Here is a 22678-nt window from a genome sequence, read left to right as displayed (position 1 = left end):
GGGTCAAGTCCTAACTCCTCCTTTCTTCTAAGTGTGCTGATTTTTATTTTTTTTTCTCAGAACTTTTTTTTCCTCATGTTGGATCTGCATTACTTGTGATCATGAAAAAAAGCCTTTTTTGGGATTGGGAGGCAGAGCAAATGCATTACAGTGTCTATTAGTTATCTAGGTAGTTATCTAGTATATAGGAACTACATGCATAAAGGTTTGCAATATTCAGTCATGATGGTCAGGTCATCTTCTGATCTGAAACACCAAACTCTTCTAGATATATGCTGTTCTGGTGAAATGTAGTTGAAGTTGCAATCCCTAGAATTTACCACTCTTTTGCTATTTGGGAAAAACTGTAAAAATCAGAATCAGATAAACACAACTGTGGTTAGTCATCTCTGGTTGTGAGAAACCCCTCTATTTCTTGACTGTCAAGCTCTCTCTGAAATCAATGGAAACTTTCAAGTGAAGAGAGAAAGTATTTGTCTCCTTGTTTGCAGCTGGTACAACATGATGTATTTAAAGATAATATTGCAATTTCTTACAGATTGGTGATTATGGCCCAATGTGGGTTTATCCTACCTCTACATTTGACTGTGTCGTGGCAGATCCCAAAAAAGGTTCTAAAATGTATGGTCTCAAGAGCTACATTGAATATCAGTTGACCTGCACTGTAAGTGTATCTGAAATGGGGTCTTCTCTTTCCAAGTATGGGTCATTTGTATATATAAATAATACAGTTTGCATGACTTGGTAACAGGGTTGTAAGAGTAAGTGGCAGTTGTCACACTTTTTTCCCCAAAGAGTTACTTTGTTCTAGCATTTCAAGTTCTTCTGTAATTACAGGGTCAAGGCTCTAAATCATAAATTTTATTTACATTCCACATATTTACTATTCTGGTCACACTTATTTCATGTCACTATCTGTAGATGCCTGTCAAACTTCAGAGTTGTGTTTCTTTTACAGAACACTAATCGGTCTGTCAACCACAGATACAAGCACTTTGACTGGTTGTATGAGCGTCTCCTGGTTAAATTCGGATTAGCCATTCCAATCCCATCTCTTCCAGACAAGCAAGTAACAGGTAATTGTTCCCAGTTTTGAATTCATGAGATGGGAAGTAAAGGAGATCACTTTTTTACAAGGTTCAGTTATTTCTGTTTGTTTTTCCCACTGTTTTTAAAGAAGGTATCAAAAAAACCCCAACCTTTCACCATTCAGAATTTATGATGAGTTGTGATGGCCTATTGATTAAAAAAAATCAGCACTAAGAGCATCATTTCAGATCTCAGGTTTACTTATCTAGTCCAGTGACTTTTAAAAACAAACACCCCACCCCACCCCCCGTCCCCAGTTACCACAGAAAAGAATATTTATATTGACAAGAAGAGATAACTGCTTATGTTCCATATTTGCTGATTGCCTGGAGAAATGTTTTTTGAGGGGGGGATTGTGCATGTTGTTTTTTCTTTTGTATTTGTTTGTAAATGTTATGTTGTAGGAGCTTTGAAGCAAAGCTCCTGGAGGAAAGGGAGCATCCCCTGACAAACTGATTTAGAAAACATCTTTGATTTGTGTAACATTCTGCCCTGGTTTGATGTCAGTTCAGCTTGACCAAACCCTGAAGCTTATGGAAATGTTTTGTTCTGACTTCAAGAAAAGTGGGATTGGACGCTTTAAATGCTCATGAGTTCAGTCATTCAAGTGAATATGGCAATGCCTGTGTGTTTTCAGTAGTCTCTGGTTTCCTTTCTACAAGAGTATGCTAGACTACCTGTGAAGAAGAGAATTGGACACCTGTATAGGAGGAAAATACATTACTTTTTGCCTATTTCCACTTGTGTGTTTTCTGGTAAGATTTTTGTACAGCTTTAAGACAACCAGCCAATAACAAACATACAAAAGCCGGCATGCCGCCAACCATGTGGCTGTGGGCATCACTGAAAATTCAGCAGCTCTGATGTGTTTGAAGAAAGCTGAGCATTGATGCGGATACTGGGATAAATGCCGAGGAAACTGAAAAGTGAGGAAGCGACTTCCTCCCCTCCTCTTAGTCTCATGTTTAGAATTCACCAGTATTTTTGCTTAAACATGTGCATGTGTACTAAAAGGAAACCAGAAGACCTGATGGGATCTCTAGATTTTGTTGTAACTGTATTTTAAAAGACTTGAGAGTTTGGCATTGCATTTAAACCTTGCTTGTGGATTTCAGTCTTCTGGAGTCTGTGGGAGAGGATAGCTTGTGTCATGCGGGGGGAAAAAAAAAAAAGCATGCCTCTTTCTCTCTCTTTTTCTCTCTTTTTTTGAAACATTATGGGAAACTCTGAAAAGATGGTGCTTATTTTTCATTGTGTTTAGGAGGCTTCTTTTTGAAGACTGTCTAGAAAAGTATTTCTGTCCATTAGTCTTGATAAAGCAAGACTCTTTCACAAATTGACTGACTTTGCTTGGGATCATGACTTGCTGGTGATGATATGCCTAACTGACCAGCACAACTTCCAATTGTTGCTGTTCCTGCTGCGTTGCATTCCTTACGCTAGCAGGAATGCTGCAGAGGTTTCAGTATAGATTAAGGGTGACAAGGTATTACTGCAGGTTATATAAAAAAATCAACTACTAGGAAGAGACTTTAAAGGTTGTTTTTTCCTAGCTAAGTTGCAGGAAATGTATCTATATCCATTTTTTACTAGTTGTGTTCTTTACCTGCTAGTTCCATATTTGCAATAAAAAAAAAACCACCCCCCCCAACCAAACCCCCTCCCCCCAAACAAAACCAAAAAACACACCACAAAAAACTCAACCGTGTGGAGCTGCTGCCATAGTAACTATACAGTAGAATTATACTGAAAGAGTACATGCACTCAAGGTTTGTCATCTGCGCTGCTATGGGAAATTAGAAGAGTTGGGTGCTGGAGGAATCTCTCATTCCTTTCAAATACATCCTATTTACTATATGCGTTAGAAGTCTGATGTCATGCATTTTTTTGATTGAAAAAGATTCTCTCAAGGAGATAGTTTGTGCTAAAACTAAAAGGTTCTTGTAAATACAGTGATGATGCACTACTGCTTTAAAAAAAATTTCTGTTACTTGTTTGTGTTAAAATTTGTGTTTTGTGTTAAAATCTCTTAACTACCAAAAAATCAGTCTTACATGTATGTATTCTAACTGGTTTATACATATGATTTATTGAGATTTTTTGAGTTTTTTCCCCAACACATTCATTTACCTATATAGAAATATGTTTATGGGAAATACTGCTTTTTTAAATCTATTTGTATATGAGCAGTCCACTTTTAAATGCTTTGTTAGCTAGGACATGACAACTTGGAAAGTAGTTCCTTTTTCTCCAACATTTTTGAGCCTTATGTTGACCCAGGATTTACTAGATTGTATCGGAAAAATATCTGCATTCTGAGCCTGTGCCTAGCTTCTCTCTTGGGTCATCTGAATACCCAATGTTTCTATCTGAAAGTTTATTAACACCTCCTCCCCCCCAATTAATTTGAATTGTGGGTGGGTATTATGGGTTTTTAATATTTCCTGACTATCTTTAAAAGGAGGAGTACTCTTGGTCAGTAACCAATATACTGTATTTTAAGGTTCTTCTGATCTGTCAGCATAATGTTTCCTTCTTGTAAGTTCTCAGTCATTAAATGGTTAACTCACCAGATTAATTACAGATTCTGTTTTAATTAAAAAAAAAAGCTGAGAGTACTAGGGTAGAAATTGTAACAATTACTGTTCAATGCATAACAGGACGCTTTGAAGAAGAATTTATCAAAATGCGTATGGAGAGACTGCAAGCTTGGATGACGAGGATGTGCCGCCATCCTGTTGTCTCAGAAAGTGAAGTCTTCCAGCAGTTTCTCAATTTCCGAGATGAGAAGGTAGGAAATAAAGTTCACACACAGACTGAGGTTGAGGAATTGCTCACCTCCCTGCCCCCCACACCAACATCCTCCTTCGAGTTTAAGAGTTCAGCTTTGTAGCCTTCGGGCAGTAGTGACGAGATGAAAACTGCTGGGTTTACTAACTAACTTAGCTCATTGATCATAATGAGGCACGAAGTTGCTTGTGTGACATGCTATTTGCTGTTCCAATAGAGTTTGGGTCCTCTAGCAGAATAGGAATGTATAGAAAAACTCTTCTGGCTGTTGCCCTGCTCTGTCTCTGTTGGACTTAGTAATCACTGTGGTCCTCTGACTGGTACTGCTCCGCTAAAGAAGCTACTTTGTAGCTGATCTAGGATGTGTCTGATCCTGGATTATATTGAAAAACAAAATCCCCTCCCTCAGAAACACAGTTTTTGCGGGAGTGGGTTGTAGTAGCATTATGCTGCAGTCTTCCCTGATACAACCAGCCGTTTTTCTATTCCCATGCCGCCTCCCCCCCCCCCCAGCATTTTCTGATGGTTTGAGAGGTTTTAGCATCTTCACTTTCAGTTAATAATGGTTTCTTCGTGACTGAACTCCAGCTCTGTTACTAATTTTGGTATCAACTGATGAGGAAATAAACAGGAAAACTCTGCTGCTTTCTCCTCAAAATAGTCATAGTTCTAAATACACATAGATTTTGCTGAAAAAGTAGATGATCCTTGGAAGTTTTTAAGACCAGACTGCATAAAGCCCTGAGTAACTAAGGTCACAGCCGACCATGTCTGAGTAGGTGGTTGGACTACAAACTTCCTGAGGTCACTTCCAACCAGAATTATTCTCTGATACTGTAAGTAGAGGCTTAGTAACATAGTAACTAGCAGTCCCAGTGAAGTGCTATTTGGATGGCCTGTGGAGAGTTGTATAATTGTGCTAGCTAGTCAGCAGTTCTTAGTATCTAAGACTGAGACGGACTGATACAAACAGAACAGATGTTGCAATACATGTGGAATTTTTAACCTTTTTATCTGTTCCCACTAAGAACTTAGTATGGCAGTTGCATAATAGTCTCATGATCTTCTTGAGTAGCTTCTGGTATCAGCACTACCACGTATGCAGGGACAGCTGAATATAATTGCTCTTACACTGTATTTCAGTAATATGCAAGAAGGGTCTGTTGACCCCAGAATCTAGAAAACAAAGTGCACAAGGAGGAGGGGGGGAAGCTTTAAGAAACCATGGCCCCACTGAAACATTCATTTAAAAGGTTTTAATTTATGGGTGGTCTATTGTTTAACTGTTCTTCTAAACATTTCCTTCACTGCCCTTAAAGATGCATGAACACTGGTGGTGAAACTTTGTCCTTTTTTTTTTTTTTTTTTTTCCCCTTCCCCTCAAGGAGTGGAAAACTGGAAAGCGGAAGGCAGAAAAAGATGAAACAGTAGGAGTCCTGATCTTTTCTACCATGGAACCGGAAGCTCCTGACTTGGACATGGTAGAAATGTAAGGTGGTTTCTTTTTGCGTGGATGTTATGCATGTGGATATACAACAGATACTGAGCTAATATAAAACTAGATTAGTAAGTGTGCACATATATTCATGGATTTGAAGAGGCATTTATTAAGGCAGAGCTGAAAAATTGTTTGAATACAAGATTTTCATATCAGCCCCTCCAAAACTTGGTGGAACTCCATGTGATGTCTCTTTGACTTCATTGGCTGAATACTGATCCTAAACAGATTTATGCAAAACTAGTTGATGAGATAGAGTACTAGCAGAGCCTATGGAGTTATGTTTTATATTGCTATGAAAGTATATTTTGATCTTTAATCCTTCAGTTGTGAACAGTTCCAAAGTGTGCTAGACTTACCAAGTAGCTTAGGATAACTGTAAGTGGACCATCAAGGAAAACAATGTTTCTGTAAAAGACTTGTATGTAATGCAAACACAGTATGATTCTACTATCTGGAATCCATGGAAAGCTATTAAAAATGTAAAGTGACTTAAATTATCAAATTTCATTCTAAATGGTTTACTATTTTTTGGGGTATCCTTCTGGAAGGGGAAATGGATATATTTATTTTTATATGTATATGTTATAGATACATACTTTTTACAAATATATAGTTCTCTTGGTGGTAGACCTTTGTGTTTCATAGAGTGGAAGACAGGATTTACTCTGCAGCCTTATTTCACTCCTTCAGGCTTAATCATTTTTCTTAGAAGATATGTAGTATGCATGACATGCTTTGCTTGCTGTTGTAGAACATAGAAACTTGGATAATGTTTTGTGTCTGAAGCTGTGGATAAACTAGGTAGAAGTGTTTATAGTAGGAAAACAGTAGTGTACTTACACCTGAAAATATCCCAGCATAGGCTTTATCCAAGTGATGCAGTGCGTATTAAAATGTATATAGTAGCTGTGTGGTAGCAGTTCTGCGCTAGTAAAAAAAAAGATGGACATCTTTAGGTCACTTCCACTTCTAACGTGAAGATTTCAAACTTGACTACTTTTCTTAAGTGATGGGTTTTATATAAATCCCAGTGGTATAAAAGCTGAAGGGGTGAACCAGAGAGAGCATTTTGTACATAGGGTGCAGGAGAGAGTGACTCTGTATTATATACAGAACCCTGGCAGGGAAGGGCAGCATATTGTCTGCTAAACAGTTTGTCCCCAAACAGGGTGAGGGCAGGCAAGCAGCATGTGGGGAATGCTCACCAGAGGGTATTGGCTCCTGGGCTGGGGCTGGCAACCTGGGGTGGTTTTGGGGACCTATCTCCAAGCATTGCAAGGGTGGCTGTAACACCTCAGATGTCCGCACCGTGTTCCAGTGCCTGGGAACATCTCGGGGTGCTGTTAAAAGTGTGCATGAACACAGTTTTGAAAGCCATTAGTCCTGTAAGTGGACAAACCAGCTTGTTCAGTAGTTCTTAGGTTCTTCAGTGAAAAGACACTCTTTACTGAAACAATTTTGCTAGTACTTTGGCAGTCCTGTGTTGTCCTGGTTTTGATCAAAGGATGGTAACCCTGTGCTGGTTCATGAACTTTTTCTGTGATCATGATACCTTAAAGTATGAAGTACAGAAAATTAAAAGATGGTTTGCTACTGGGAAAATGGGAGTAAAACAAGGGCCTCTTGGAAAGCCCAGATTCTGTTTCTGTGCAAGTAATTCTTTGGGTAGGGTTTCCAGCTGGGGAAGGAAGTGCCAGTGGGGAGGTGGGAGCCTCTAGGTGGTTGGGCTGCAGCTGGAGTTGCTGCCCTGGCTCTAAAGAGTTGCTTGCTGTGAGAGCTGTCTCATACAGGCTTTGGCTGAGAGTGTTTGTAAGATCTGATGCAGTTTGAATAATTCTCATTGAAAATTAGAAAATATGTGTCTAGTTTTCTTTTGTCGAGTTCACAGAACATTGCTGTGTATGCAGTCTATGTTAATGGAAAGCTTTGATAGCTGCATGAAAACATGCTTAGAGGGGTAAAAAGGCACATACTAATTCAGAATTATCTTTTGAGCATCCCTGATTCCCCCCCCCCCCTTCTCTATAACACTACTGAACACAATGGTATTGTCAATACAATATAAAAGTTATGCATATATACTTCCCTAGAAGAACTGCTAGATTAATTTTTACTCACCTATTTTAGATTTCTATTAAAATATCTGGAACAATTATTTTCTTTATATTTGTTCATTGTTGTATGAATTTTGCTACTTCTGTTACTTCAACATCTAATTTCCTGTCAATGTGGGGTCCTTCTGTTTGTGTTAAGTGCTCTAGGGATGTGTTTTCCTCAAATCAGATTTTGCTGTTCTGTTATCATTTGATCTCACTGGGGAAGATATTTAGTGAGTAGCCTTTTTTTTTTTTTTTGAAAGTAACTAACTATAGTAAGAATGATGTCCCGTACCACATGTTTAACAGAGGGAGGGAAAAATAGAATGAAAAATGCCTGTCTTTAAAAAGGGAAATTCTGACCTCAGTGAAATGGCAGAGGTTTCAAGGAATTAATTTATTTCTTTGATTTTTTTTTTTAAGACCTAGTTGACACTACTAAACATTTCAATATTGCATTTAAAGTTAGCATAATGCATCTGTTAAACTGCTTTTTCTTTTTGCTTTTTCCAAATGCCACAGAGAACAGAAATGTGATGCAGTGGGTAGGTTCACCAAAGCAATGGATGATGGAGTTAAAGAGCTGCTGACAGTGGGACAAGAGCACTGGAAGAGGTGTACAGGACGTAAGTGTCCCTTTTGAACTCAGCAGTTATTTCTGTGTTGCTTTTCTGTGTGGGTTTTTTTGTTGTTGTTGTTTTTGTTGTTCATAATTCAAGGCACATCTTAAAACTAAAAGAAATCCTAAATTATCATGAGAATTGTGTGGCATTCTGGCTGTTTTCAGGGTCTGAGAATATAAATTGTGCAAGTTTTTTGTCTGTGTTTTTGTGTTGTGGTGGGTTTTTTTCTTTCTCTCATAACAGAAATATCTGGTCCCTGCCCATAGGTTTAATAATATTAAAAGTTAAATAATTCTAGTAATCCAGCTAAAGCTCTTGTGGGACCTGTTCTCATATATTTGTCATTTATCTACATTTTAGTGACATGGGCAAAGTAGACCTGTCTATTTGATTAAATCATAAATGATTGCATTTTATTAACCCCTTATTTAGGATTCTTGCATGCCAGCAGGAGTGATTTAAAGATTAAATGAGTTTTTAAAAAAGAAGGAAAGAAAAAACAACTTGATTCTAACTTAATCTTTAGCCCAATTCTTTTTCTCCTATCTTGTCTCTTCCTTCCCACAGATATTTAGGGTTGCAGAACTTCACACCAAGTCCCTATGACTCTGCCTGGGCCCTAATTTCCTAGTCCACAGCAGTGTTCAGTGTTTGTGGCCACCACAAGGCAGCTATTGAAAGGAAGCAGGTACTACAGCTGAGGATCATAATAAGAAACACTTCAGGGCAGGCTGTAGTGTCTGGTGACCAAAGACCTATCACATAGATCTCCTCAAATCCCCTCCATTTTCATCTTTCCTTTTTTTTTTTTTCTTTTCTTTTTTCTTCCCCCTCTCTTTAACTCCCACAAAAAACATTGTCCTCAGACTTGGGACTGAGTACATCTCCTGAGTTAGCTCTTCGCTGCTTTCTAATCTAACACTGCAGTTGAGTATCTGGGTCTGACTGGAGGGAATGGGAAGTATAGAAGCCCAGTCTCTTCTGGTAGTGATTACATTAGACCTTAGTATCTGTAGGATGTGAACTTAAAGTGGGGAAACATAAATAATTTAGAATAAGAGGGTTTCCTTCTACATGTCACTGACCCTCCTGCTGGTCAAAAATAGTCTAACACGGGACATAGCTCTAACATTGTACAGATCTCACTTCACTAGGAAGTGATACCGTGGGTGAAGTGGAGGGCAGGGGAAGGAATAAGGCCCCTCAGATGAGACTAGAAAAGTAACGTTGCTTTGTGGTTACAGAAGCAATGGTCAAAACCACCATAGTTAAGCACAAGTCACAGCCAGCCCTTACAGAAGAAATTCAATATTTTGTTCACTGCTAAAATCTCCTTAAACTTTGACACTAGTGCTTTATGCATGGAATGACTCTTCTAATACTTACAGCAATTAATTAGTTAGCATAAATGTAGCAAGTCAGATGTGATTGTGTTGAAAATTTGAACTTTTCATTTTCCAGACATTCATACCGAATAGAAAAAGGAGGCTGGTAAATTGGGACATGCAAAACTGAAGCATTTCGGTAGTCTTTTAGGTTTTAAGTTCTCTGTCAGCTCTAGTCCCAGCTCCTAGTCAGAATTATTTTTGGCACTTCCTGAGCAGTAGTTATGTGCATTCCATTCTATGATATTTAAAATGATTGACAGTGGAAACTTCTTCAATGCAAGTGGAAAGAAACCAAACATTCTTCACTGAATCCCCAGTGGGAACTTCAGTAACAAGTTAATGGCTGATAACAGAACTCTAGTACTCTGAATGGTACCTGTTTTATAAGAAATACCAGTTGTCATAAATAATCTAACTTCTGAGCAAGAACTTGATCAAAGATAATCAATAAAATTACGCGGTTTGGGGGGCGATGTTTTTTGGCTTTTGTTTTTTTTGCCACACAAAGGGGTTCCTCTGTGAAAATCAGATTGTGTAGGATGCTAGAGCAACTAAAAAACTGCTATTTACCTGGACAGTTTGCCCTCTGAATACAAATATTTGACAAAAAGCACATCTACTTGGTTTTTTTTCCTGCTAGCATAAGTAGCTTACAAAAAACTGCTTTCGCTTTTCAGATTGCTTTTTAGGCCTCTGGGGTGGTGGTATTCGAAGTGTTAATAATGAACGCACTCATAAATCACAGCTTATTGACTTCATTATGAAGAAGCAATTTATGCATACTTTTGCAATAAGTAGATTATAAAAAACAATGTTATTATTCAGATACTTCCATCAATTTTTATGCCTAGATAATCTTGGTTTCTAGTGCCTTTAATATAAAATCCGTGATTTGAGGAGAGTTTAGGTATTACAGGTCTGTATAATAATTTCTTCTCTTAAAATATTAATGAGATCTATTCTCCGTGTCACTGCAGCACTTCTCCCCTCCCCCCCCCCCCCCTCGCCCAGGAGGATAAAGTCTGCTCATGAGGGGGACAAAAAAATCTTGCTGTGTGCATAGGAGGACTGAGCTAGGAGTGCAGTGAGATTTTTTTTTTTTATAGCAATCACACACAGTTTCCCCAACTGTTTGTGGCTTTCAGGAATCCAGATTGTAATTGCTGTATCCAGTTTTGGAACGTCTGTAGCAGGGGAGGGGGTAAGAATGTGATTGTAAATGCTTCACTAGAGGAAATGTAAAACCTAGTTGTTTTTGACATCTGCTTCTATCAAGTTTTGGAAATGCTGCAGTTTTAGTCTCACTTACCCTTGTGGGTTTTTGCTTCTGTTTCCCTCTTCTCCCCATCTTTTTCCCACTTCCAGCACTACCTAAGGAATACCAGAAGATAGGAAAAGCATTGCAGAGCCTGGCACTGGTCTTCAGCACAAGTGGATACCAAGGTACTTCTATAGCTTCATTTGTACTTTACTTAACAAAAGATATTTTAATTACATGATGCTGCATTTTTTGCCAAAGAGCTTAATGCTTTCCTCTTTGAAATTCACCTGTCAAATATGATTCTGGAAAAAATATTAAAAACTTGTTTCCCTGTGTGTATTATGGGGTTTTTCTATTCTAGACTGAAATCTTGTTTTCTGTTACTGTATAATCATGTGGTGGGTTTGTGGTGGTGGAGGAGTTTAGCTTGATCTCGTTAATGTATAATCTGGCTACTGACCTGACTGACAAAACATGCTGTAGCATTTTTTGTGATATCAAAGGAAAGGGGAGAAAACGCAGCCTTGAAAATATCTGTCACAGAACTATTGTGTGACTTCATGAAACAGCAACTCCACATGAGGATGGAAAACTTAATACAAGATTTTTGTATACCATTATGTGGGCTGGAAGGTTGGCTACTGTAGCCTTTTCTTGTCCTTCACCTTTCCTTCTCCTTCAAGAGCCCTAAAATAGCCTGTCCTGTTAGATATGAAAGTTGTGGGAGGGAAAAGGAGGGCATCAATTGCTCAAAGTTCTCCTAAAATGTGGTCTTTAGGCTAAACTTAAAATCCTGCTGATGTTTTCCAGATAACAGGAAAATATCTCCTCATATCCCAGAGGGAGCTTATTGAGTCCATTTTCTCTGGGATTCTCTTGTCAATAGTTTTTTGGTTTGGGTTTTTTTTGTTTTTTGGGTTTTTTTTTTCCTAGACTTAATAGCAAAATTGCTCTGTTCTAAAACCTTAAATGTTATAGTATAGAGGTTCCCTGAAATCTTTCCATCTTAGGACTTTTAGTTGGCCAGTGCTTACTCTGGCTACTCATCTACCCCTTGCTTTGTACTCTTAAAGCTTTTTGCCCCATAAACCATGTATTAAAATGCAACTGCTTCTGAAACTTGGGTTCTCTGCTGCTGGAAGCATTGGAAATAGGCATAGTCCCTGTAGTTTGTTCTCATCTTTGTCCTATACTTCAACAGGATGACTGCTTAGTTAGAATTGGAGCATAGCGTATTGCCTAAAATGTTACTTTTAGATGTGAGAACCAGGTAGGGGATTTACATAGCTATGTACTCTTAGCATGGGTTAGAGAGCTGTAAATCCTAGCCAGATACAATCTAGTAAGAATTCTTGAGAAAGGACTGAAAATTGCTTGAACTATAACACATGTTCTTTTGCCAGGGTAAAGGGAAAACAATATGGCTTAAAGCTAGGGTGCAAAATTGCAGATCAACCTTAAGAATCAAAGCTTCAGTTTGATTTCCAGCATCTTTGAATGGTATGAAAAAATAGATCCCATGATGCTTGGGAACAAGACAAGGATGTTTCTCTTTGCTGCTTGCCCAGTTGTACCTGGTTGCACCCTAGTATCTTGCTGAGGAAAATGCCCTTCCCACTGATGCCTTTGTCCTAATTGCATATAGTTTGCTCTTTTTAATAACTGGTACACCAGTGTATTTTTCCAGAATTAATAATATATGGGATTCTTTGCTTTTTAATTTGAGTTCCCAGGAAGAGAGAATAAGTGCAGTGCACGTGTTGCTTTAAATGTCTTCATCACTGGTGCCCTCACTCTGTCCTGCCTGCTGTTCTGATACAATTTCATTTGATGGTTGCCTCAGGTACAGGTCTGTGGATTAAGCAGACTCTGTGCAAGAGATGTAAGCACCTGGATTTAAACTGATAGGATGTGGCTTTCCAGATCTCAATACTTAAAAGAAGGCACATTCCCTCAAATGAAGAAGTACTAGTTAGGCTTGAGTATGGGATATGATTTTTGTGGACTATCAGTAAAGAGGAATGGCTCCTTCAGCCATACTTAAAGGCACTCAGTTCAGTTTCTGTTGGGAGCTGAATATCTTCATCCTCTTTTTTTTTTCTTTTTTTCTTTTTTTAAATACTTCAGTCCTGGAAGTTTAAGCATATAGGCCACTAAAGATTGCAACAACTGATTTGATGACAGGAATGTTTCCAGCTACTGCTGATTTCCAACATACTGAATACACTGTTAGTTGGTTACTTTGTAGTTAGCATGGGATGTATCTACTGTCCTTACCTCTTTCATCAGTGCTGCCTGCTTGCTCTGTAAATCCTTATTATGTGTGGTGAATGTCTGCTGCCTTCTCTTCTAATTTCCAGCCTAAAACGTTTAAGACTTGCACCAGGCAAGATGCACTCCTTAATCTGACTCAGAATCCAGCTCTCTTTCTTATGCTGCAGAATGAGCCTTAGCAATTAGTTGCCAGCCACAGTGCATACTAGGAATCTGTCCCAAGTATTTGCAGAGGAAGGGTACCTTTAAAACTATTAAGGACGCATTGAGAGTTTCTCATTTAACTTGGCCATGGGCCTATGTACTGTCTGATCGGTTTTAAGAACATGTGCTTTGAAAGTATGATTTTGGTCCAAAAAAAAATGCATATTGGACAGCTCCAGAATAAGCCTGGAAGTGTCTTGCAGCCTGGCACTATGTTGGCTATCTTTCTGCATCGTACGATGCTCTTAGGTTAATGCAGCCTTAAATAGCATGGCTTCTCTTTTGTGGTGCCAAATCTGAGCGAGTCTTTCTCCTATATTAAGAAAACATGAATGGCTGTGATATGCCATTCAGCCATAGTAAGATCTCCTAATCCAACATCACCCCTCAGGAATTTTGTTAGGCAGTTACATGCAAGTTTCACTATCCTGCCAGCTAGCAACAGGCACATCTTGCCTTCCAAGCTGCTTGTGTGCTGAACATTCAGTCTAAGGTGTACTTGTCAAGAAAAAAATCTTGTTACAAGTAGTTCCATAGTACATCAAACTGTATCTTTTTCCTACTCTTGGATTCTGTTAAAACATGCTTTGAAAGAAAAGAAAACAAAAACACTACTTGATTAAAAAAAACATTCTGCTTCCCCAGTCAAGCCTTACAGAGTATTAGTTCCTTCAATATACCTGGTGTATTTCCTCAGATATGATAATCACTGGCATTTACGAAGCAGTTGAACTGCTAAGAGATGCTCTGTTAAACATCTCCAAAAGACTCGTCATAGTTTTACATCTTCATTCATCTCCCTATGACAGCATGCAGGTCTGTAAATCAATGACAGTATCAGTTTGTCCATGTGATTGGGTTAAAACATCTGTAGAATATTACTGACCATTTTAACTGGTCTTTTTGCAACTACCTTTAGTCAATACTTTTAAGCTCTCTCTGTTTCTCCTGTGGATACATGTAATGCACATTGCCCTAATTTTGTTGTAAACATCAGCAGCATGTGGGGCTTTCTGCTTTTCTGTTGATTAAAGAAGTCAACATCCTGGTATATCCTTGCACTGGGACCCAGCTCAGCTTTTAATGGCTTGAGTTGCGAAGCTGGCAAATGGGCTTCTTATCGGTTCAGAAGCTGAGAACACTAGAAACTCGGCCATGTCCAAGTAACAAAACTTTGACCAAAACCCATGCTGACAACAGTGATTGGGAGCAATCTGCTGCTGGAATTCAAGTTACTCTGATGGGTGAGCCTGTGGGTTGTATGTGGTATCTCTGACAAGGTGCCCTGGTGTAGGGAGCGACCTACTGAGCATGGCATGACACTGCTAACGTGTCTTAAAACTTGGAGGGTGCAACAGGTGAGAGATGAAATCTGACCCTCTAAGGCTGCCCTATGCACTACCTGAAAAAGGGATTGTAGAAGACGAGGATGCAGAGTGTGGAGCTGTGGATATTCTTCTGCCACTTGTGTGCCTGTCTATTGTCAGGATCTGCTCTCTGGAACAACTTTTAAATATACTGTCTTCTGGAGGAGTGTGGATGCCTCTGCTAGTTGTAGAAACTCTTAATGTACGCTTCTACAAGCTGGCTTTGTGCCCTGCTGCCCCCAAATGAAAGAGGATCAGTGTTGGGAGGGTTTGTCTAGATTCTTTGAAGCTCCAATATATGAAGGTCCTTTGAGTGAGTTCTGCACAGAAGGGGAGGATTTTCTATTTCCGCTCAAATATATGTGCTCTTCCTCTTCTGTTTTGCTCAGATAGGAAAAGTCATCATCTTTTATGGTATTATGAAATGAACAGCAACATCTAGACTAACCTGGCTTCTGACTCTAAAGCCACACCATGTTTTGTACCAAAATCTAGGAGTCAGTTGCCAAAGTAGCAGTTACTTCAAGGTTACTTCTGAGCAAACAAGGGGAATTCTGAAATAATGAAATTATTTAAGTCTACCTGAAATAATGAAATTGAGCTCCCCGAAATTTTGTTATTGTTTTACAACAATGTGAAGTTATCTTCTGAATTATGTACCTCTTAGATCCCACAATGGCATTTCATGTTGTTTTTATTTTTATTTTAGCCAGACAGGCTCAAATAGGAGAAAAATAACTATTTCTTTAGCAGTGTTTGTGTACCTGGACTTACTAGTTCTTAGGATCAGCAGCTTTCCCTCAAAGCTTTTGGCTTTATGAAACCAGTCTTATGGAAAGTAAGAATCGATTAATAGAACTGAAGCAACATTTAGTCATTACCTTGTTTCCTTTAGGACATGCTAAAATGAAGGAATACGATCTAATAAATCTCTAACGCAGATTAGTCTATACGTTGTAGTAAAAGAAGATACTTTAATGTTCAAATTAATCATTAATGAAGTCAATGTTTGGTAATTTTCAATCAAGTCACTGATTAATGTCTATAAAATAAAAACAAAATGTTTGTAAAAGACTAACTGCTGCCTAATATCAAGGCATGTCTGAAAGGGTGAGAAATTTTTAAAAATAAAATGCAAAATCTGCAAATTATACCTTCCCCTTTCTCTACTTCAATTTGCTTTCCATACTGTTGACTACATGCTTTGGACAAGCTAATGAGGATGGAAAAAACCTGTGGTGTTTTGGGAAGGTGAAGTGGCATGAAAAAACCAAGAATGTAAGGCTTGTTTTCATCTTTGTCCCACGTAGCCATGTCCTGCTAGTAATACAGTGTTATGAGCACTTGTGGTGTTATCTAGCTTAGGATTTGTGGTGATGTCTATGTTTTTAAGTGTAGTTTGTGGGGCCCTTTGATCTATTTCATGTGATGATGAAAGTTAGAAACTTACTCTCAAAAGCAGCAGTTCTTACAGAGCTTGAAAATATTATCCACGAGTTCCCTAAAGTGTCAGAAATCTTGTTGGCAAGGAAAAAAGTTAGCTGGGCCTCCTTCTGCTTCTCTGACCTTCCAACAATTATGGTCCAGGACTGTTGGAGAGCTTAGGGCTAGCATCACTCCTCCACAGGGCATCGTGGAGAATTTACTGCTTATCGGGTATGAAAATAATTTATTAAAAATCAGAACAGCAGGTGCCTCTTCAACTTTGTTAGTCTATCTTCTAGTGTCACCCTCCCCATTCTCCCTTGTCTCCCATTCTGGTAGGCTTCCTGTTGCCCCATGTGGGGGAATACCTGTGTATTTAAACTACATGTAATTATGAAATGTGGAAGTGAATAGTGCTAGCACTATGGTAGAATAGTGTTTACGTGGTCCCTTTAGCATTCATTTTCTACAAGATCTTCAGAGTTTTCCTTCTTTAATGATATAAAAACTACTAATATTTTTCTAACTTCTGTATTACTGTTGGTTATGAAATGATGACTAGGCATTTATTATTGTAAAATAAGCTATTTTAGAAATTTGCCTTGAATCAAGGTAAATCACTTACTGTAATTTGAACACTGATATTTACTTTTAGGAGAGTCTGATCTCAATGGAGCAATAACAGAAGCAGGAAAAACCTATGAAGAAATCGCCAGTCTTGTAGCAGATCAGGTAGAATTATTATGAATGTATTGGCATAGCATGTACAAACATACCACCTATTTGGATAACTTCTGACTTTTTCTTTTTTTCATTCCTGTTAAAACAACTGCTAGTGCTGCAGACCAGTTAAATGAAATTACTGTTAATACTTTTAAATGCACTTTTGTCTTCTTTTCTACTATATGTCAACTTAGGAGGGATGTGATGGGAGGGTCTAAAATACTAAAGTGATTACTTTCTCTTTAAATGTGTTTTCTGATGTCAAGGATCAGGTTTTTCCCTTCCCCAAATGTCTACAGGATCCAGATCTTACTGTGTTTCATTGTCTTGATGTGCAATTGCCTGCTTTAGTAAAAATGTAGCATAAATAAGTCCTGATTGGTGTCAGTATTCAAGACATAAATTGATGTGTAGTGTATTAAGCTTAAAGTCTCCAAAACGTAGATCCTCTTGATCTCAGGGTTGAGACTGGAAGTTCTAGAAACAGCTTTCCAAGTTAGTGACTCAGGAGATGCACCAGTGCATGTACATATCTGTATATGTAATGAGATTGTACTGGTAACTCCTCTTCAGTGAAAGCTTGAGGCAAAACCCTCACTTCATAAGCTAGCATTGAGTAAAACAAAGAACAGAGGCATTTGCTCACTGGTGCTTGGTGCCTTACTCCAAAAAGCTTTTATTTTTATAAGGACCTTTTTAAATATGAAAAACTTGCAACAAACAATTAATATTTTGGTTTGGGTTTCTTCTATTCTTTCCTTCCCTTTTTTTCCCTCATCCTTTTTTGGCATCATAGTTTCTTTTCTGCGATGTTAATATGCCACAGATACTTCTACTAATGCTTACACTTTGTTTATTAGCCGAAGAAAGATCTTCACTTTTTGATGGAAACAAATCATGAATATAAGGGATTTCTTGGTTGCTTCCCTGACATCATAGGAGCTCATAAGGTATGTGAGGGGCCTTTCCTTTTAAGGGTTGGGCAGTAGGAAGATCTACAGCAACAAAAGTGGTGGTATGGTACACTGCATTTGTGCAGAAGCCTGGGCCCTTCTTCCAGAAACACTGAAAGTTTCTGTGGAACTGGCATGTTGATTTTTAAAAAAAAAAAAAAAAAAAAAAAATACTTGCAGGGCAGGAAAGCTAGCACTTGTCTTGAGATTTGAGAATATCATGACTTTCTGCTATAGTAGAGCACTAGGAGCTTCATGACTTTCTTCAGGTTAACTTTATGTCCCAATGTGGTGAATAGCGGTAGTGTAAATTTGTAGTATTTGAGTCTTACATGGTAGTTGATACTAAACCATACCAGTATTGTAGGAAAAATTTGGTACACCTACATGGCTAGCTTACTGATATGCGATAAATAATCATGCACTGCCTAGAAGTTTCTTTAATATTTAAAAAAAAAAAAAAAAAGAGAGAATAGGACTAACTTTTCTGGGGAAGAAAACCCACAAAACACCAGCAACAAAAACCAACCTCTTTCTAACGTGACAGTCATTAAATAATAAAACAATAAATTTAGCCATTGTGTCTAGTTTGGGATATTCTGCTTTTTTTCGGTCCTAGAGAATTCCTTATGTTCACGTGCCTGCTGTAACATATTTCAAGAAACTAAAAATTTTGAAGCGTTACATTAGTACACAAGTATTATTTTTTTTTTTTTACCACTTGAAGTGTTCAATGTATAAAACAACATACTTCTGAGAGTAACAAAGATAGGAGCATATCAGATTTGTGTATTCTTTCTTCAGGACACTTGCAGTCCCTCATCCCACAGAATCCTTGGGGAAAAATACCACAAAAGGAGAATAAATGTTTTTAAAACTCGAAACATAAGCCTATTGCCAAGAGACGTGTAAATAGATTGATTCTCTTGAATGTTGTTTGGCACAAATACAGTGTGAAGGGAGAGGCATTTCTTCTTATGCTTGTTGTTAGTGACACAAGGATTTTCCCAAATCAGAAGTTATACATTGCAATGAGTTGTAGTCTCCTGGAAAATCACTCATGTTGTCTTACCTTGTATAATGTGCAAATAAGCTGCTACAGGCATTTGATAGTTTGAGGCTTTTGGATGTCTGTTGTGTTGGTCAGCTGTATTTTGAAACTTGGTCCTTTTGTTCTTTCTGTATGTATCCTTGTGTATTACTGCCTTTACCAAACTCGGTTTCCTAGTGACTGTGTTCATGCCTGTGTTCGAAGTCACTTTTTGCAAGCTGTTAGGACTCTTGAAAGCAATAGTGAAATAATAAACTTGGGTGAAAATGTGGGAAGGCAGAATTGGTCGTTGTGCATGTATATATATTTGTAGAGTGTGCAAGCTCAAAATGTGGCCAGTAGCATTTTAGATGATTATAAAGACCTTTGACTACTCTTTTAATGTACTTTTTTTAATCTTTCTGCATATGGTTTCTACAGGGAGCAATAGAAAGAGTGAAGGAAAGTGATAAATTAGTTGCAACCAGTAAAATAACACCACAAGACAAACAGAACATGGTGAAACGTGTGAGCACCATGGCTTATGCACTACAAGGTAAACCAAATTTTGGGCTAAATGGCAATATTGTAGACCTCTGAAGGACATCTCCGAAGTAACAAACTTTGAAAGAGAATCTTTGTTCTACCAGGAATGATAATAAAAGCTAGGCATGGTTTGGGTTTTTTTTGTGACCTGCTTAGATTTTCCTAAAATTGCAGTTACCTTGCCCAATGTTTTCTTTCAAATCTCATATTGCTATTGCAAGAGATACATATTTTGGAAATGCATTAAAAACAAAACAAACCACCAAACACCAACCACCCCAGGCTGATTCTTTCATTTTGAAGTGATAATGTCTCAAAGAAAAAGTATGGGCAGAAGTGTTTTTCTGACTCATGGCTTAGTCAGACATGATCCAGTTGAGATTCATGTTCTTGTGGATAAGATTTTATTTCCTGGATGTTCTTTGAATGAACTTTTTCCTCTTTAGGTTAGAGATGTTGTAAATATGGGACATAACACACCACACTTGAAAAACCGGGGGAAGTGAGGAGTCCGGGCTCAGTCCTGCAGGATATCAAGCCCTTAAGCACATCCTGTTACTGTCTTAAGTGGGACTACTTATTGCTGAGGGAGTTGCATCTTTTTTCACTGACTTAAAGCCAAGAGTACTCAGTATTTTACAGGACAAAGTCAGAGCAGCACACAAAACTGATTTTAAAAACAAACAAGAAAACTCCCCACTCCCTCTTTCATGGTCACAATGATGCAAGAGGACTGTGCTGTATAAGTGGCAATCATGGAAGAGACCTCTAGGATGTCTCTTACAACCTAGAATATTCCTTCTCCCTCTATTTGTATCTCAAAATATACTTAACTTTTTATTTCGGCCATAAGCTGTGATTTGACAAGAGATGCAGAAAGTGGTGAAAGGCTTTACAGGTTCAGTAATGCTATTTCTCAAGTTTCTACTGAAACAGCCTCAGTCAAGAATAGGTCAAACGCTACTGGCTGTATCTTTTTTTGAGCTAAATATTTACAGCTGTGGCTTACAACTTGATATCTATACCCTTGGAAATCTGAATGTCCTAGCCAAATTCTGTTGGAAACACTTCAGGAAAGAGCAGTTACCTCAGGAGAAAATCCCACTTCTATTCTTTACCAAATCTTTGTACACCTGAGTATTGTAACAAGAACCTGGCTTTATCCAGGAAGTGTCTATATTTTAGCAGTGAGTAATTGACACCCTATCAATTTTACAAACAGTTCCATCATAGTCTGAGTGCTACAGGCAAAACAGGTTGTGGAAGCATGAGAACAGTAACTGTGCTGGCAGGGCTGGACACTGAGCTTGTTGCACAGTAACTAACCTGAACTGAGTGAAACTATTCCTGATTACGAATGCTTCTCTTAAATAATTTGCCTCCTGGGTCTAATTGCAGCTGAGATGAATCACTTCCACAGTAACCGGATTTATGACTACAACAGTGTCATTCGTCTGTATCTGGAGCAGCAGGCACAGTTTTATGAAACGGTAAGGTGTAGCATTTCAGTACCATTTTCCTGGCGCGTGCTGTGCTGCTGCTTTCATAAGAAATACTCACAATACTTAATCATCTTTTTGTATAAGCCTCTCCCAGAGAGCAGATATTTGAAGAATTGTAAATGTAAAAAAAAAAAAAAAAACCAAAAAAACAATGAATGAGTTAAAATAGTATTTTCCTATAGATACTATCCTATGTATATGACTATGTCATTAGACCTAAAAACCAGTGTTGAGAAACATTATTGTTGACAGCTTGATTTTTTTTTTTCAATGCCAGTACTAAAGATACAAAGAATTTTAGTTCTATGACATGCAGTAAGACCTGCTGCACTGAATGCAACAATAAACCATTTGAATGAAATTTCCTTCCCATAGGATGGGAGGACAAAGGGAAGCTGCTGTGATTTAAAGCCTGATGTATGCAAGTGTGGGGTGGGGGGGACTGGAGTGGTTTAGGTGACTTATTAAATATGTTAACTGAGCACTTGACCTACAACCTTAGTTCTCATTTAACATTGTTCTTATGCATGTATTCCTTGTGGTATTTTAAATGAAACCCGAGGACAAATTTTCTAATTTGATATGCTGGTAAAACATGTGAGTTTGAGTGTGCTGGAACCTGGCTTCTATTACTTAAAGGAGGAATATAAGCAACTGGTTGCCCTTCACAGCAGTAAAAGGTGCCAGTGGGGTTTCAGAGGTATCTTTTGTGGATGAGAACTTCAGGTCCCCCGTTAGGTCACTTTGCTCAGTTTCTCTGACACATCTGATGGGGTTAGGCATAGGTTTCCCCTTGCCTTCCTTCAGTCTCTTGTCCAGTCTATCCCAATTCTTCTGGTTGCACCCTCACCAGTCTCCTTGTACCAATCCTCTCTTCCCCGTACAGGAACCAGATCCATGGTCACATGTGGCTACCATGAGAGCTGTGGGGAGAGCACAAGAGCTCTGTTCTGATGTGTGGCCTTGTTTCAGCAGGGAAGTGGATTTCATGAAAAATCTGGCTTTGTTCCTGTAGCCCTCCTGCATAGTGCAGTGCTAGATAACCTAACAGGCAGAATGACAGCCCTGCCTACAATATTTTTTTCCAGTACAACCTGAGCAGTGAAAGCACAAAATGAACAAGGCAGAAAATGTATATATGAGATGAAAAGTCTTTATAATGGAATGCTTTGAGAGTCCTATATACACAAAATCTGCAGTAAAATCTGCAGTTTTTCAGAAAATGAGGGAACAATTAATTTCTTAGCCTGCTGTTGTATTTCTGCATAGTATAAAGTGACTACATATTAAATATGTTCTGTTTCTTTGTTTCAGATTGCACAGAAGCTGAGGCAGGCACTCAGCCGCTTTCCTGTGATGTAGAGAATAATATTCAACAATAAAGAACAACTCCGAAGTGCTTTTCTGATTTGGGGGCAATGCTAATAAAAACTTGTTAGCCTTTGCCAGCCAAAAAAAATCCACCAAAAAAACCCCAACAACAGAAATCAGTTGTAGAAAAAAAGAATTATTTAAAATTTTACTTTATCAGCCTAAATCATAAGATAAGGTTCTCTTATCTTGAATGCTCTCTCATTTGTATCATTATTTAAATAAAACAGCTAGATAATGCTGTCAGTTATAGGGATCTAAATTATCAAACTGTTACATTGCCATGGACTTCATGCAGACTTGCGTCTATCAGATGTTCTTCCAAAAACTCTTAACATCAGTTACAAATTTTTATCTTTTTTTTTTTAAGTGGGAAAGCAGACAAGTTTGAGAATTACTTTAATACTCATTATATTCAATTCAGCTCTCTAGTGATTCAGTAGCCAGGAGGAATTATATTTGTGTATGTTTCTGGTATGTGTTCATGATAATCTCCTGAATGAACACTGTTCTAAGTTTTGCTTCCCATACACAG

General features: G+C 38.2%; 1 protein-coding gene across 2 annotated transcripts in view; it reads left to right on the top strand.

The window, feature by feature from the left end:
* SNX9 (sorting nexin 9) overlaps positions 1-22295 on the top strand; it is a 42609-nt gene extending 20314 nt beyond the window's left edge. The window contains exons 7-17 of one of the 2 annotated variants that reach the window (XM_010581846.1): positions 539-664; positions 959-1076; positions 3750-3880; positions 5265-5368; positions 7999-8102; positions 10853-10930; positions 16674-16750; positions 17602-17691; positions 19166-19280; positions 20669-20760; positions 22087-22295. In XM_010581846.1, coding sequence (XP_010580148.1) covers positions 539-664; positions 959-1076; positions 3750-3880; positions 5265-5368; positions 7999-8102; positions 10853-10930; positions 16674-16750; positions 17602-17691; positions 19166-19280; positions 20669-20760; positions 22087-22134 — 1083 coding nt within the window. In that variant the 3' untranslated portion in view covers positions 22135-22295. Of the gene's footprint in view, positions 1-538; positions 665-958; positions 1077-3749; positions 3881-5264; positions 5369-7998; positions 8103-10852; positions 10931-16673; positions 16751-17601; positions 17692-19165; positions 19281-20668; positions 20761-22086 lie in introns of those variants that run through there. The other variant, XM_010581847.1, reaches the window with a different exon arrangement.
* Positions 22296-22678: the final 383 nt, after the last annotated feature.

This window comes from Haliaeetus leucocephalus, unplaced genomic scaffold (assembly GCF_000737465.1).
Source record: "Haliaeetus leucocephalus isolate CR32 unplaced genomic scaffold, Haliaeetus_leucocephalus-4.0 Scaffold819, whole genome shotgun sequence".
In the NCBI taxonomy this organism is placed as follows: Eukaryota; Metazoa; Chordata; class Aves; order Accipitriformes; family Accipitridae; genus Haliaeetus; species Haliaeetus leucocephalus.
Note: the sequence above shows the minus strand (reverse complement) of the source record. Positions and strands in the feature narration are given on the sequence as shown.